At 39.1% G+C, this 13,224-nt stretch overlaps 1 protein-coding gene across 3 annotated transcripts in view; it reads left to right on the top strand.

Moving 5' to 3' along the window:
• Positions 1-13,224, top strand: part of NR6A1 (nuclear receptor subfamily 6 group A member 1) — a 227,333-nt gene that overhangs the window by 145,317 nt on the left and 68,792 nt on the right. Inside the window, exon 1 of one of the 3 annotated variants that reach the window (XM_027035092.2) lies at positions 8,280-10,178. The exons of the other annotated variants lie outside the window; for them this stretch is intronic. Coding sequence (XP_026890893.1) covers positions 10,163-10,178 — 16 coding nt within the window. The 5' untranslated portion in view covers positions 8,280-10,162. Of the gene's footprint in view, positions 1-8,279; positions 10,179-13,224 lie in introns of those variants that run through there. 3 annotated transcript variants of the gene reach the window in all.

Consider the following 13,224-nt stretch of genomic DNA (forward strand, 5'->3'; position numbering starts at 1 on the left):
GAAAATTTACTGTATGGCAACCATAGTGTTAAAACATTTTTCATATATCTCTTTTAAAGATTTTATTTTTAAGCAGTCTTCACACCCAACATGTGGCTTAAACTTACAACCCCAAGAAAAGTTTTATGCTCCACCAACTGACCAGCCAGGCACATCAAGATTATCTCTTTTAGTTCTCAGAGACTCTGTGGAGTAGGTACTGTTAGCTTACTTTATAGATGAGGAAATTGAGACCAAAGTTAGGCAATTTACCTTGTCACAAAGCTAGTAAAAGCAGATCCAAAATTTGAATCTTGATTTAACCCTAGGATTTACTTGCTTACATTTTTTATTCTGTTTTCCTATTAAAAAAAATAGTCCTGTATGTGAGAGAATGGGGGTTGAGTTCCAGCTTTAGGATGTCCTAGAGCAGCATAGAAAGTATTGTCCCTTGTGCTGCAGTATGTATCCCATATATCTGTTCCCCTTTACTCAACATGTTTAAAGGTCAAGTTGGCAAAAACCTGAGTTCCCAAGCCCTGGATTAGATCATAATCAGCATTCATCAGAGAGGAAGATGAGTGAATATACACAGAGATGCAGCAGGTAATAGGAAAATATTAGGGAGGCGATGCCCCTTTCCTCAACTTGCCAAGCAGTGATAGGTTGACCCTATTGATAGTAAAGATGCCCAAAGCCTTTGGAATTAGATAGGCTTCCAGTGGGAAAGTGAGGGCACAAACCTAATGGTCCTGGGGTTTCTAAATCCTTTCAGTGACATGTGAGCATAGTGTTGTGAGCATTGTGTTGTGTTGTTAAAGATAATTTTAGTTATTTTGATCTGTGTACTTATGTAATCAGTAACCCTGTGGAGTAACTCTTAATGGGTATGGAAACTGAGCTCAGAGAATTGACAGTGCCCTGCCCAAATTTGCCAAAACTGTTATAAGTTGTATCCTTCATATTTAATTTTGTCTAACTCCAAAGCATGTAATTTCAGTCTGGTTTTTATTTTAATTAGCTGTTTCAGTAGAATTATAGATTCTTGGGGAAGCTTAGGCTTCTCCCTCCCCCACCCAATTCATCAAACGTGAATCAAGTACGCATTTTGTGCAAGTTTCTGTGATAGGTACCAGGAATAGAGACATGAATCAGATCTTGTCCCTGTTCTTGTAATACTCATAGATCCATGGATAGGCAGGCATATAAAAAGATGAAATTGTAGAAATTAATAGGATTGGAACCTTTGGGGCAAGGAAGAATTGGAGAAGACTATAATGTCAGAATTAGCTGAGAATTAAATAATTCATAGAAAGTAGCCAGGCAGAAGCAACAACATATGCAAAGGCATATTGCAGAAGCTGCAAATAGCACTGTTTGTTGAGGGTATTGGGAATATGAGAAGAGGGAATGGAGAGGTTGATGAGGAGCTTGATCATGAAGGTCCTTGTAAGCTTGGGAAGGTGCTTTATTCTGAAAGCAATGACAGGTTTTCAAGGTTTTATTTGAGATCTAGAAAGCAGCCAGAGTAGAGAATGGATTGGGAGGGAATGGGTATGATGAGGCAGGGATGGAGAAAAGAGATGTAGACAAAAAACAGGAACTAACAAGACACACCTATAATGAAGCTCTTGAAATAAACCAGATGAGAGATAATGGTGGTCAAGAATAGTGCAATAGAGATGAAAAAATATATATGGATTTAGAAATATTTGTTTCACTTTATATTATTAGATGTATACATACATAGGAAATACATAAAATAATATGAGGGGTGCCTGGGTGACTCAGTCGGTTAAACAGCCGACTCTTGATTTTGGCTTAGGCCATGATTTTGTGGCTCATGATTTTGAGCCCCAAGTCAGACTGCGCTGACTGTGCAGAGCCTGTTTGGGATTCCCTATCTCCCTCGCTCTCTTCCCCTCCCCTACTCGGTATGCGCACGCGCACGCTCTCTCTCTCTCAATAAATAAATAAACTTAAAAAAAAAAAAAACACCTTTAAGGAGCGCCTGGGTGGCTCAGTCAGTTAAGCATCCGACTTCAGCTCAGGTCATGATCTCACGGTTCGTGGGTTTTGAGCCCCACATTGGGCTCTGTGCTGACAGCTAAGAGCCTGGAGCCTGCTTCAGATTCTGTGTCTCCCTCTCTCTGCCCTTTGCCCGCTCACACTCTGTCTCTCTCTCTGTCTCAAAAATAAATAAACATTAAAAAGAAAATCTTTAAATAAAGTATTGTAATGAACCCATGTACCCAGCCTCAGTAACTATCATCCAGTCTCTAATTCTAGTCCCATGCGTACCCCCACCCACTTTCTCCCCTTCCATATTATTTTGAGTCATGTAATTTTTGTATCATGTAATTTCATCCATTAATATTCTGGTATATACCTCTACAAGATATTTTTTATCTACAGATTTCTCCATCTTTTTTTTTCCTTCTAATTAGTTTAAGAGATTGAGTAATTTGTCTTGATGAGTTACCACAACCCAGAGTTTGGTAATTGCATTTTTGTGCTGTAGATGAATGTGTTCCTCTCTAGTTCTTTTTTTATTTTAGTTGTTGGATCTAGAGGTTTGATCATCTTCAGATTCAACTTTTTTGACAAGACTATTTTATGGGCGTGTTGAGTTCTTACACCAGAAGATATGTTACTGTCTTATTCTCTTATTTTAGCTGTTGATGGTCAATATCTAGGATCCATTATTTCAGAGTAATATTCTAATTCCAGTATTTTTTGTTCATATATTTATTGGAATGCTTCTATGAAGAGAAAATTATCCATTGCTGTTTATTATCCTGTGGTATATTTCACTTAGGAAAGGCAGGATAAATACATGATTCTTTCCCTTTATGTAAACGTTTTCAAAATGCTGTGTTGGTTCTCTAGCATTGTTCAATGGTGACAAAATTTGCTTAGAATCCTGAATAATTTATGGATTTAAGCATTTGTATTCCAGTTAATTGTAATTTTTTTAAAAAGAATACTCAGATTGCCCCACCTTTGGTTAGAGAGTGGCTGCTTTGGCAGCTTTTTGAGGGGATTGAAAAGACAGGAATGGTGATAGGTTGAATGTGGGTGAGGTCAAAGGGGAGAAAGGAGTCAAGGAAAGAGTCTTTTTGACTTGGGAGTTGAGGCTATGCCCTGAAACAAGGAGCCCAGAAAGAGGAACAGGTTTTAAAGAGAGGACATGTTTGGACATGTCTGAGATGCTTATGATTGCTAGGTGGAAATGCCCAAGAGGCAGCTGGATATCAAGATGTAAGGCTCAGGAGAGTAATCCAAGACTCCAGGACCCAGGATAGGGCTCAATTGCTATGTGTAGTTGACTCAGGTTGGGATTATGTGTGTTATATTTTGATAAAAATCAATCTCTTTGCGATCTGAAGCCAGGTTCTACCCCAAAGCAAGATTAGTAAGCCCCTGTTGCCTTCTCTTTTTGTTGTGCCTATCCTTAGTCAGGTTCAATCTCTAGTAGAGCAGAAAGGACAGGGTTGGTTGCAGGTAGAATTGCCACTTGGCTGGTTTACAACCGGTCCTGTTGGTTTTCAGATTTATTACACCCAATCCCTCAGAGGAGAGCTCTGTGTATGGGTAGGATTTATTGGATTTGGAATTGAGGCTGAGTGAACTGGTTTTGGCTTTGCAGGAATGGCCTACTGTAACCTTTTTGTGAGTATTGGTATTCTTGAAAGATTTTCTCATCCTCTTCCGTGTTCCTGTGCTCTGAAGCAACCATTTTCCTTTCTTCCCTCCTCTAGTCAACAAATCTTCATTAAGCACCTGTTTTTTGTCAGGTACTGGGGATACATTGGTGAACAAGAATAAGGGGCACAGTTCCCTGCCTTCATATAGCTTGGAATCTAGTGGGAGATATATATGTTAATCAAAAGATCACTAGCAACATGTGACTCCACACTAATATAGGAACTCTGCAAATAGGACATATTGGTTAGAAATTTTATACAACCAGTGCTAAACCTTCATTTATTGGAAGATTACAAGTCATATAAAACAAAAGTCCTGACACATAAAGGACTCTGAAGTGGAGTTCATCCAGGGGGAAAAGCTTCCTATGAAGTAAGGTGAAAGAGTTAGAAAATACGGAAATTAACACACCATTAAATTTAATAAGAGAACTGCACATACCCACTTCGCAAAACACATACACCAAGAACCTTCCGATTGCCTTAGCATATTATGAATGCCTACTATATGCTAAACCCAGGGCTGGACCCTGGGCTTACCAAGGCTTGACTCTTTGGGGGTGTATTCAGATTAATAAGGAAGATAGAATGGTAAAATAAAAATACTAAATGATATGTACTGTCATGGAATATTTTAGGAATCCCAGGCAGTATGGAAGAAGGGTGTGATTTGACTCTGTCTGATTTGAGGGCTGAGAGGATGGAGTCTTAGAATACCTCACAGTGGAGGTGATATTTAAATTGATTCCAGAAAGATGAGTAAGTGGTAGTGGAAACAGTAAGGAAGTAGTGAGAAGAGTTGTTCCAGGCAAATGGAATAGTTTAGCATACTTGCACTACAAGTGATTCAGTATAGTTGGTGATGGATGCTTACAGAGTGGTGATAGATGAAGCTAGAGAAATCAGCAGGGGCTGGATTAGTAAAGGAGGTGGACCTTATTCTGCAGTGCCTGGAAGCCATTGATGGGCACAGTGACATTATGCTACAGTTATTGGTGGCTTGGGGGGGGGGGGCGGGGTATTTTACAGGCCTTTGCCCAGATTCCTCACTTACATATAACTTAATTACTTATTGGCAGAAACCTCTTGTATTATCTGATCCCCCCACCCCTCCCCTCTGGGTTAGGCAGATGGATGGATGGATGATGGAAAATGAAGCAACTTCAAAAAGTCAGGGCTGAAATCAGAATCTGAAAACTATTGGGCTTCAAGTACTTTTCCTTTTTAGGGGCACCAAGGAGAAAGGTTCTCTGTCCATTTGCTGTGTCCCTAAATCTTATTTTTACTACTTAAATATTTTTTTTCTTTCATTTACACATGTGGCTTAATAATAGTTTGAGCTGTTGTAATATTCAGAGCCACAGTACTTATTTCCATTAATCTCTGGTCTGGTCTGGGTCTTAATTGTGAAGAAGATAAACAGGCAGGGGTGCAATATAGGATGAGTAAGTCTCATACTATAATCTGTTTTTAATTGTGATACTTTAAAATTTTACACACGGGCATCTGGATGGCTCAGATGGTTGAGCGTCTGACTTTAGCCCAGGTCATGATCTCACAGTTCATGAGTTTGAGCCCCACATTGGGCTCACAGTTGTCAATACAGAGCCTGCTTTGGATTCTCTGTCCCCACCGCTCCGCCCCTCCCCCGCTCATGCTTTCTCAAAAATAAATAAAGCATTTAAAAATAAATCAAAAAATTTTACACACAGAGTCTTGCCTGGAGAATTAAGGAGATTTTTTTTAAATGGAGGGATGGCTTACTCGTTCCAGATTCTTCAGTTTGTTGGTGGGAAACTGATCCAATTAAATACCATACCCATATTTAAATTGCCTTGTTTCAAAAATGTCTTTCCTTAGTTGATTTTTGCAAATTAGGATCCAAATAAGGTACATACATTGCATTGGGTTGTTATATATAAGGCAATTAAAAAAATTTTTTTTCTTTTAATTTTTATTTATTTTTGACAGAGAGAGAGAGAGAGAGCATGAGCAGGGGAGGGGTAGAGAGAGAGGGAGACACAGAATCCGAAGCAGGATCCAGGCTCTGAGCCATGAGCACAGAGCCCGACGTGGGCTTGAACTCACAGACTGCGAGATCATGACCTGAGCCGAAGTCGGACACTCAACCGACTGAGCCACCCAGGCGCCCCTATATAAGGCAATTTTAAAATCACACCCTATAAAATCACACCCTATAGTCTTTTCTTCCTTAAGCCAGTTACGTTACTCTTCTGCATACAGATTTCATTCTGGATTTTTGTTTGTTTACTTTCTTTTTAAGTTTATTTATTTTGAGAGAGAGAGAAAGTGGGGGAGGGACAGAGGAGAGAGCAAGAATCCCAAGCAGACTCCACACCATCAGCACAGAGCCTGATGTGGGGCTCGATCCCACAACCCTGGGAATCATGACCTGAGCTGAAATAAAGAGTTGGACACTCAACCAGCTGAGCCACCCAGGTACCCCTCATTCCTGACTTGATAGCAAAGGCATTAAAAAGTCTTTTGGGATCTACCTGGCTCTACCCGTTCCTTCAAGTCCTGAAATATCTTTCCTATCTGTCTGCTTACAGAACTACAAGGTTCAGCTCAAATGTAAGGCCCTCTCTGTGGCATCAGGCTCCAATCTAATGAATTATCCATTCTTTTTGTTTCCTTAACACTTAGTACCCACCTGTTACACTACTCATAACATCCTATTGTTGGTTATCTGTTTAGTATTTGTACTACAAGTAGGTTAGTGTGGAGTTGTAGAAAATGAAGCTGGAGAAGTCAGCAGGTGGTGAGTACCTCTAGGGCAAGGATCACATAATATTAATTTGAGTCATCTCAGGCAGCCTGGTGCCTAGCTTATAGGAGATACTCAATGAATGTTTGTAGAATTGAATGAAAAACCCATTTCTAGAATATTTTTAGTTTCCAACTTTGAGGGGTGTTTTTTGTTTGTTTCTTGTTTCCTGAACTATGAATTCCCCTCTCCACTCCAGGAGAAAAGGCAAAACTGGAAATCATATCTAAGTATGTTCTTTGTTGTTCTTGTTCTGTATTCAGGAGGTTTGCTCGTTAGTCTTAGGTAGTATGGATTTCACCTGGCTGTGTTTCATTATTCCTGTTCAGTTGAATTCAACTCTTTCCTTTGCCATAGGGAATGTTTGTATCAAAAGATCTGACAGATGACAACCTGAGACCTTGGGCTCTTGTTTTTTGTTGTTTGCAAGGTTAAAAAGGAATTTAAAATATTTTCTGCATACTTATTTTCTGAAATGGATAGAGGTTTTCTAACTAGTCCTCCTCCATCACAGTGGTCATATGGCTTTCACTCTACATCAGACTTTCATTGAAACTTATTAAAGATAAGGCTGAAATAACTCCAGTGATTGGCCACTAGAATTGCTCTCTTTGTTTTACTTGAAGGACCAAGTATTACATCTTGATACCTCTCTTTAGCTTCGATCTACAGTCTTCTTTGAAAGCTGCCATTTGAATAAACAGATAGGAAATAATGTTGAATAGTAACATCCGAGAGGGTTTGTTTCTTTTATTCAAGATCTGTGGCATAATGGAAGAAATAAGGAACTAAGATACTTGGTTCTGGTCTTTGTTGGTCTGATGACTCTTGCCTCTTCCTTTCATTGGGCCTCAGTTTCCTCATTTATAAAATGAAAGTGGAACCAGTCTCTTGCAAGATTAACTAAGGTTCTGCCATTCACAATTTAGACTCGGCTTTTAAATTCTTAGATATGTAGTATGTAAATGGTTAGATGTAGAATTTTGTTCATCTACTTTTTTCTATATTACAAAGCTAGTATTAGTAAAAATGTTGCTGATGTCTTATTTTCTTTTTTCTCCTTCCCATTCATAAATTCTAGGAATCCTTTTAATCTCTTTAAATGATTTTTCTTACTTACAATGGTTTGTAACAATCTTACTGGGACCCTTAATTAAGATTTACAGTTTGTCTTTTGCATTCACATGGTAAATGAGATGTATGTTCATGTTCTCTTTCCCCTTCCTCCCTGTAGAACCTATAAAGGACTTTAGGGGCACCTGGGTGGCTCAGTCGGTTGAGCATCCAACTTCGGCTCTGGTCATGATCTCATGGCTCATGGGTTTGAGCCCCGTGTCACTCTCTCTGCTGACAGCTCAGAGCTTGGAGCCTGCTTCAGATTCTGTGTCTCCATCTCTCCCTGCCCCCCCAACCCCCGCTGGTACTCTGTCTCTTTCTCTCAAAAATAAATAAACATTAAAACAATTAAAAAAACATTTTTTTAAAAGAACCTATAAAGGACTTAACAAAAAAAAAACCTATAGGACTGAGGATGTTGAAGAATATGACTCTGTATCCAAAGATTAAGATTAACCCATCTTCTTAAACTATGTTAAAGATTTGTTCCTGGGGCGCCTGGGTGGCTCGGTCGGTTGGGCGTCCGACTTCAGCTCAGGTCATGATCTCATGGTCCGTGAGTTCGAGCCCTGCGTCGGGCTCTGTGCTGACAGCTCAGAGCCCAGAGCCTGTTTCAGATTCTGAGTCTCCCTCTCTCTCTGCCCCTCCCCCACTCATGCTCTGTCTCTCTGTGTCTCAAAAATAAATAAACGTTAAAAAAAAAAAAGATTTGTTCCTGGGCTTATGAGTATATTAAGGATTATTGCTAAGCCTTACCCTTAAAAATCAAAGGCACTGCCTCACTCTTGATCCTGGGAGCCGGACTGATAATTTCCCATTTTGTCGTGTCTTCAAAGGTTGGTGCAGTGAAAGCAAAGATGCTTACTACCCCTCTCTTGTATGCAGGTGCTGAGTTTTAGATATACCTGTATCCTTCAGGGAGACAGAGAGCTGTCCTTTGAAGGAGTGTTCCCAATTGAATTGCTGGTACACTTTCCCCTTATTCAGCTTTCCCCCATCATTCTTTTTATAGTCACTTTACTAAAATTATGAGAGCTGCGTTAAGTTCCACAGAGACTGAGAAGAAAATCTCTATTAATTTCCTATAAGACTGGGAGTGGGGAAACTGGTTGATGTGTTTCTGTTGGGGTGAGGTATGTGGTGGTAATAGCAGAACATTTATTTTTAGGCAGATAAATTATAACCTTTTTCTTCTCTAAATCATTGGCCACTTTTTCTCTAGGCCCTACTTTGTAAGATAACCCCAATGGTCTCTTTTAGTTGGAGAAGCCCTCTTAGTAACAGTAGTAGCAATATTTGCCCTTCTGTTATATGGCTGCCAAGTGACAGACTCCACTCCCACTCCAAGGAGGGTCTCCTCTTTTTTCTGGAACACTGCTATAAAATGTGCCTAGCCTTAAGTTATTCCCAAGGCTGGGCTAAGGAGAAAGGGAGATTTCGTAGGATGCAACAATTTTGCATGGTTAAAAAGCATTTATCACTGGGAATCTGTCTGTCTTTAGATCATCCCACCTTCTTTGAGGAGCTTGCTCTGTTTTTGTTTCCTGCCATCTCAATGGATAGCTGAATGTTTGACATCATCTGTCATTAGCATATGGCTCAAATTTGCCAGCCTCTGTGGCTCTGTGGCAAGGTTTGAGCGCGTATATGCATAAACACACTCCCCTGTGTGTTACTAGTATGGTTCACCATCAGGGAGGCATAGCGTAAGATTACTTAAGATCTTAGGAGTTTTAAGAATTGAAGCTTACTTTAAAGATTTAAGCTTTGGGCTGGGGGCAAGGAATGATATTTCTAACCTTTGTGCATTCTAAAAGGATTTTGCAGACCTAGTTTTCTTTCTCCACATTTTGACATGAATGTGTATAACCAGAGCATGGAAATTAAGGGCCAGAATTAAAGTGAACCCTGTAGATATCAGAGTTCCGTGTTTTAATTTTCTCAGAAGAATTTGCCTTGTCATTGTTTGTTATAATGACAAAAAACAGGGAATCCCAGTCTTACCCTCCCCCTTCAACCCAATACATGCATAACATGGAGTTTTTGTTTTGTGTTTTCCTTGTGCCAAATATTTCAACTTTCTAAAATTTCTAATCCAGAATATAGGAAAATATAGTATAGAATAGCTCTTGAAAGGAAAAGGAGAAAAAATGCCAGGTATTAGAACCCTTTTAAATTAAATGAAAACTAAGTCTTCTAAAAGGCTGCCTTTTAATTTTAAGATCACAGTTTAAAGAAGTCCAGAGGAGTATTTCCTATTAAATGTTCCACAATACTTTTCAGAGAGACGTGCTAGGCAGTGTTGTTAACTAAAGAAAATAAGTCTATCAGTTCCACTTAGATAACCTTTGGTAATAAACGAACTCCATACACGTTGTGACCTTAGCGCCTGAACTTTCTAATCACATGACTGGCTTGTAAACTGACCTGTGAGGATGACTGTCGTAGTCCCAGCTAAGAGAGAGAAATTGGCCAAGTGTCGGAAGGGTGGTCATCAAGCTGGACTTGTCCCGTAATCTCTGTTTCTTCATGGCTGCGATAGAACTTCTCACCAGACTCCGAGAAGCATGAAATGGAGACATGGGAAGGTAAGGGAATTGACTGTTTAAGTTTGGGCCCAAATCTGAGGTTTAGAAATTTTCTTTGAAGGTTTAGAACAAATAGTACCCTTGAGGGAGGTGGGAGGCAGTCCAGTCCTTTTTTGTGTCTTGGCAAAATTCAGCCAATAAGTTTTCATATACATTGCAATTGGGTATAAATGTTTTGGAATGTAGAAGAGCGAGGGAGAAATATAGTAAATTAATTGTTGTGGTTGATGATTTTAAGAGAGCGGGGGGAAAAAAAAAGAAAAAAACTGGATTTAAATTTTACAGTGACTTGAAAAAAATTGTAAGCTTCACTTTTCATCACAATCCTTACATAAAGTTTACATTTTAAAAAATTGTTCTGCTTACCTCTTGACAGAATTTGTTTATATTTTAAATTCCTTAATCCAGTTCACCATCTGTGAAAGCCTTATTTAGTACTGTTAATTATAGATAGTATTGGGGTCATGAGGCCATTGATAAGGTAGCCTCATTTCCTTTGGGGGAACTTAGATACTTTACGGTTTGGGGTATAAGACTAAGCCACTGCTAATTTCTTTTTAAGTAGGGTGTTTTTAAAATGGGTAAATTCATTATTCTCTCTCTCTCTCTCTCTCTCTCTCTCTCTCTCTCTCTCTCTCTGTTTCATTATAGCAACTAGTAAGTATTGCAGTTTGTGTATTCAGAGATTGGCTCCTACTTGTGTGAAAAACCCCAGTGCCCCAAAACTTTATTATTTGGGCCAGAAAATTCATACACAGCTAAAGAAAAAGCTAGAAGATGACTCTTGGTATTAAAGATTTGCTCTGTTTGTTTGCTGTGTTTATAGAGTCTAAGAGTTTGCCAAAAGTTTGGTTTCTTGTAGGCAAGCTCTGTTGAGCTATAGCCAGAAGAGTTTCAGATTTGAGGTAGTTTGTAAATTTCTGGGATATTAACTAATGAAATAGATAGTCCTAGGAAAGCTTCCTAGCCCCTTGCAGCATGGCTAACATCTGCCACGGGCAGCTTTGCAGTTTCATTCTCACTCTGAAGATGGACAAACTGGGGAAGTGGGACCGACTTCCTCCCAAACAACATTATTCTTTATAGTAATACTCCCTCTGCGTTCTTTCCCAGCACCATATATGCCAGAATTATTACCTTTATTGGTTTTTAATGTATATTAGCGGAAACCACAAAATTTGTTGAAATTATCAGTTATATGCAAGACCTATTATTTTTCATTTTGAACAGCTTCCTCTTCTTCCCCCAATATTCACAGAAATTCCTTTAACCTGGGTATACTAGATTTTCCAGAAAGGAGTCATTTAAGAAGTAAGATTTGCTGTGGATCCATTGGAATAGGAGTTTAAGTATAGGCAGAGATAACCAGAGCTGTGGTTACGTAAGTTTGGAAAGGATAGCTCTGGAGAATTTGGATATTTTTCCAGCCAGATTGAATCTCTTAGTGTCATATAGTCCACAAGTTCTGAAAGAGAAAAAAGATTTGAAGAGAAAGTTCTCACTCAGTTCTAATTTAATTAAGTATTGAAACTTTGATTTTCTTGGCTGTTCAATGACAGAAAATAATTTATGGTACTAAAACAAGGACTTCTATAAAACAAGGAAGTGAATTTTAAAATTTCCACCTGAGTCTTCCATATAAAATTCTAGCAAAGCAAAATGAATTATCCCAGCTGAAGGAGATCTTTGGAAGCTTAAAAAGCAAAATCAGACTACTTACAAAAGAGTGCAGTGAAAATGCTACTGTAAAAAAGTGTTGCCTGGTTTTAGATATTGGGCCCTTGTCCATTTAAATTAACCTTTGTCACAGCTGGGCATACAAATGTTTTGTTTTAGTTCACAGAGGGTTAACTCTATTCAAGCTTTCACTGTGGCAGGCCTGATCTGTGGAGTCATACAATCTGGTCTTTCAGCCCTGCCAGTCGCTAGGCAGGAAGTCTTATTTCTTAAGCTATCTTTCAGAATGGGGGGTTGGGATTTGGAGAAAGGTGGGGGAAGGGCCTTGGAGCATCTGTAAGGATCAATAACAGAGAGTGAGCCGCAAGAGAGGCCATTGTGCACACTTCAAGATAGATGCAGCCCTTGTGCATGGCCCCTGCCTGGCAGGACAGACACCTAAAACCAAAACAATGCCACCAAATGAATTCCTTGTGAAAATCAGATTGCTCTTAAAGGAGAAAATACTTTAAAGAGTGCCCTTTTAATGTTGGGAATATTCTCATTCCTCAACTTGCTAGGATCAGGCAGTCCCCACTAAAAATAACTCCAAATTGATTTTTAAACGGCTTTTGTCCTCATGCTAATACTGTATTGAATTGGAGAGGGTGATCATTTTGGTCTTAGTCACATGCATCAGTGCATTGAGTAATCTTTTTTCTTTCTCTTTCTCCCCCCCCCCCCCTTCTTCCTTCTTTCTTTTTTATTCTAATGTTTGCTTTACCATACTGGCGTTGGAGGCACCATTAAGGGAATGAAAAAAAACAAAATTTGGTTAGGATTTGAGTAACACGTGTGTGAAATCCCTCCCCTGGCAGCTGGTATTGGCTCTTGAAACTTCATCTGAACTAAACAGATGCTCTTAGTGTGTTATTTTGAGATCATTTAAACCAGACTCATAGCCAAGAAATCTTCAAAAATCATAGGTCTTATTTTAAAATGCATTGAAGTCATGATATCATGCCACCTTTTACAAATATCATATGGGTATTGATTGAACAGAGATGCCTGAGCTTGGAAAAGTGAGCAGTTCCACCAATGAAATTATGATTTTAAAAGCACAACCAAGTATGTTGTAATTTTACTCCCGTCCAGATTTTCATCTTTTGAATTCTTCTTTCCTAAGCCCACCTATAACATTCCTGTTTTACTGTATCCTTTTTTCAGAGGACTAAGGCAGTGGTTCAGTAGGTGCTTTTATGATGCAAATTCTTTATGGCTGTTGGAAAGAGTAATGGAGTCATTGCCGCCTCTCTTCCACTAAACCCCCAAAGTATTGGTGACAACTGATGGTAACAGCTGTGGAAAATGGAATCATAAAGAGACTCTA

Source organism: Acinonyx jubatus, chromosome D4, assembly GCF_027475565.1.
Source record: "Acinonyx jubatus isolate Ajub_Pintada_27869175 chromosome D4, VMU_Ajub_asm_v1.0, whole genome shotgun sequence".
Taxonomy (NCBI): Eukaryota; Metazoa; Chordata; class Mammalia; order Carnivora; family Felidae; genus Acinonyx; species Acinonyx jubatus.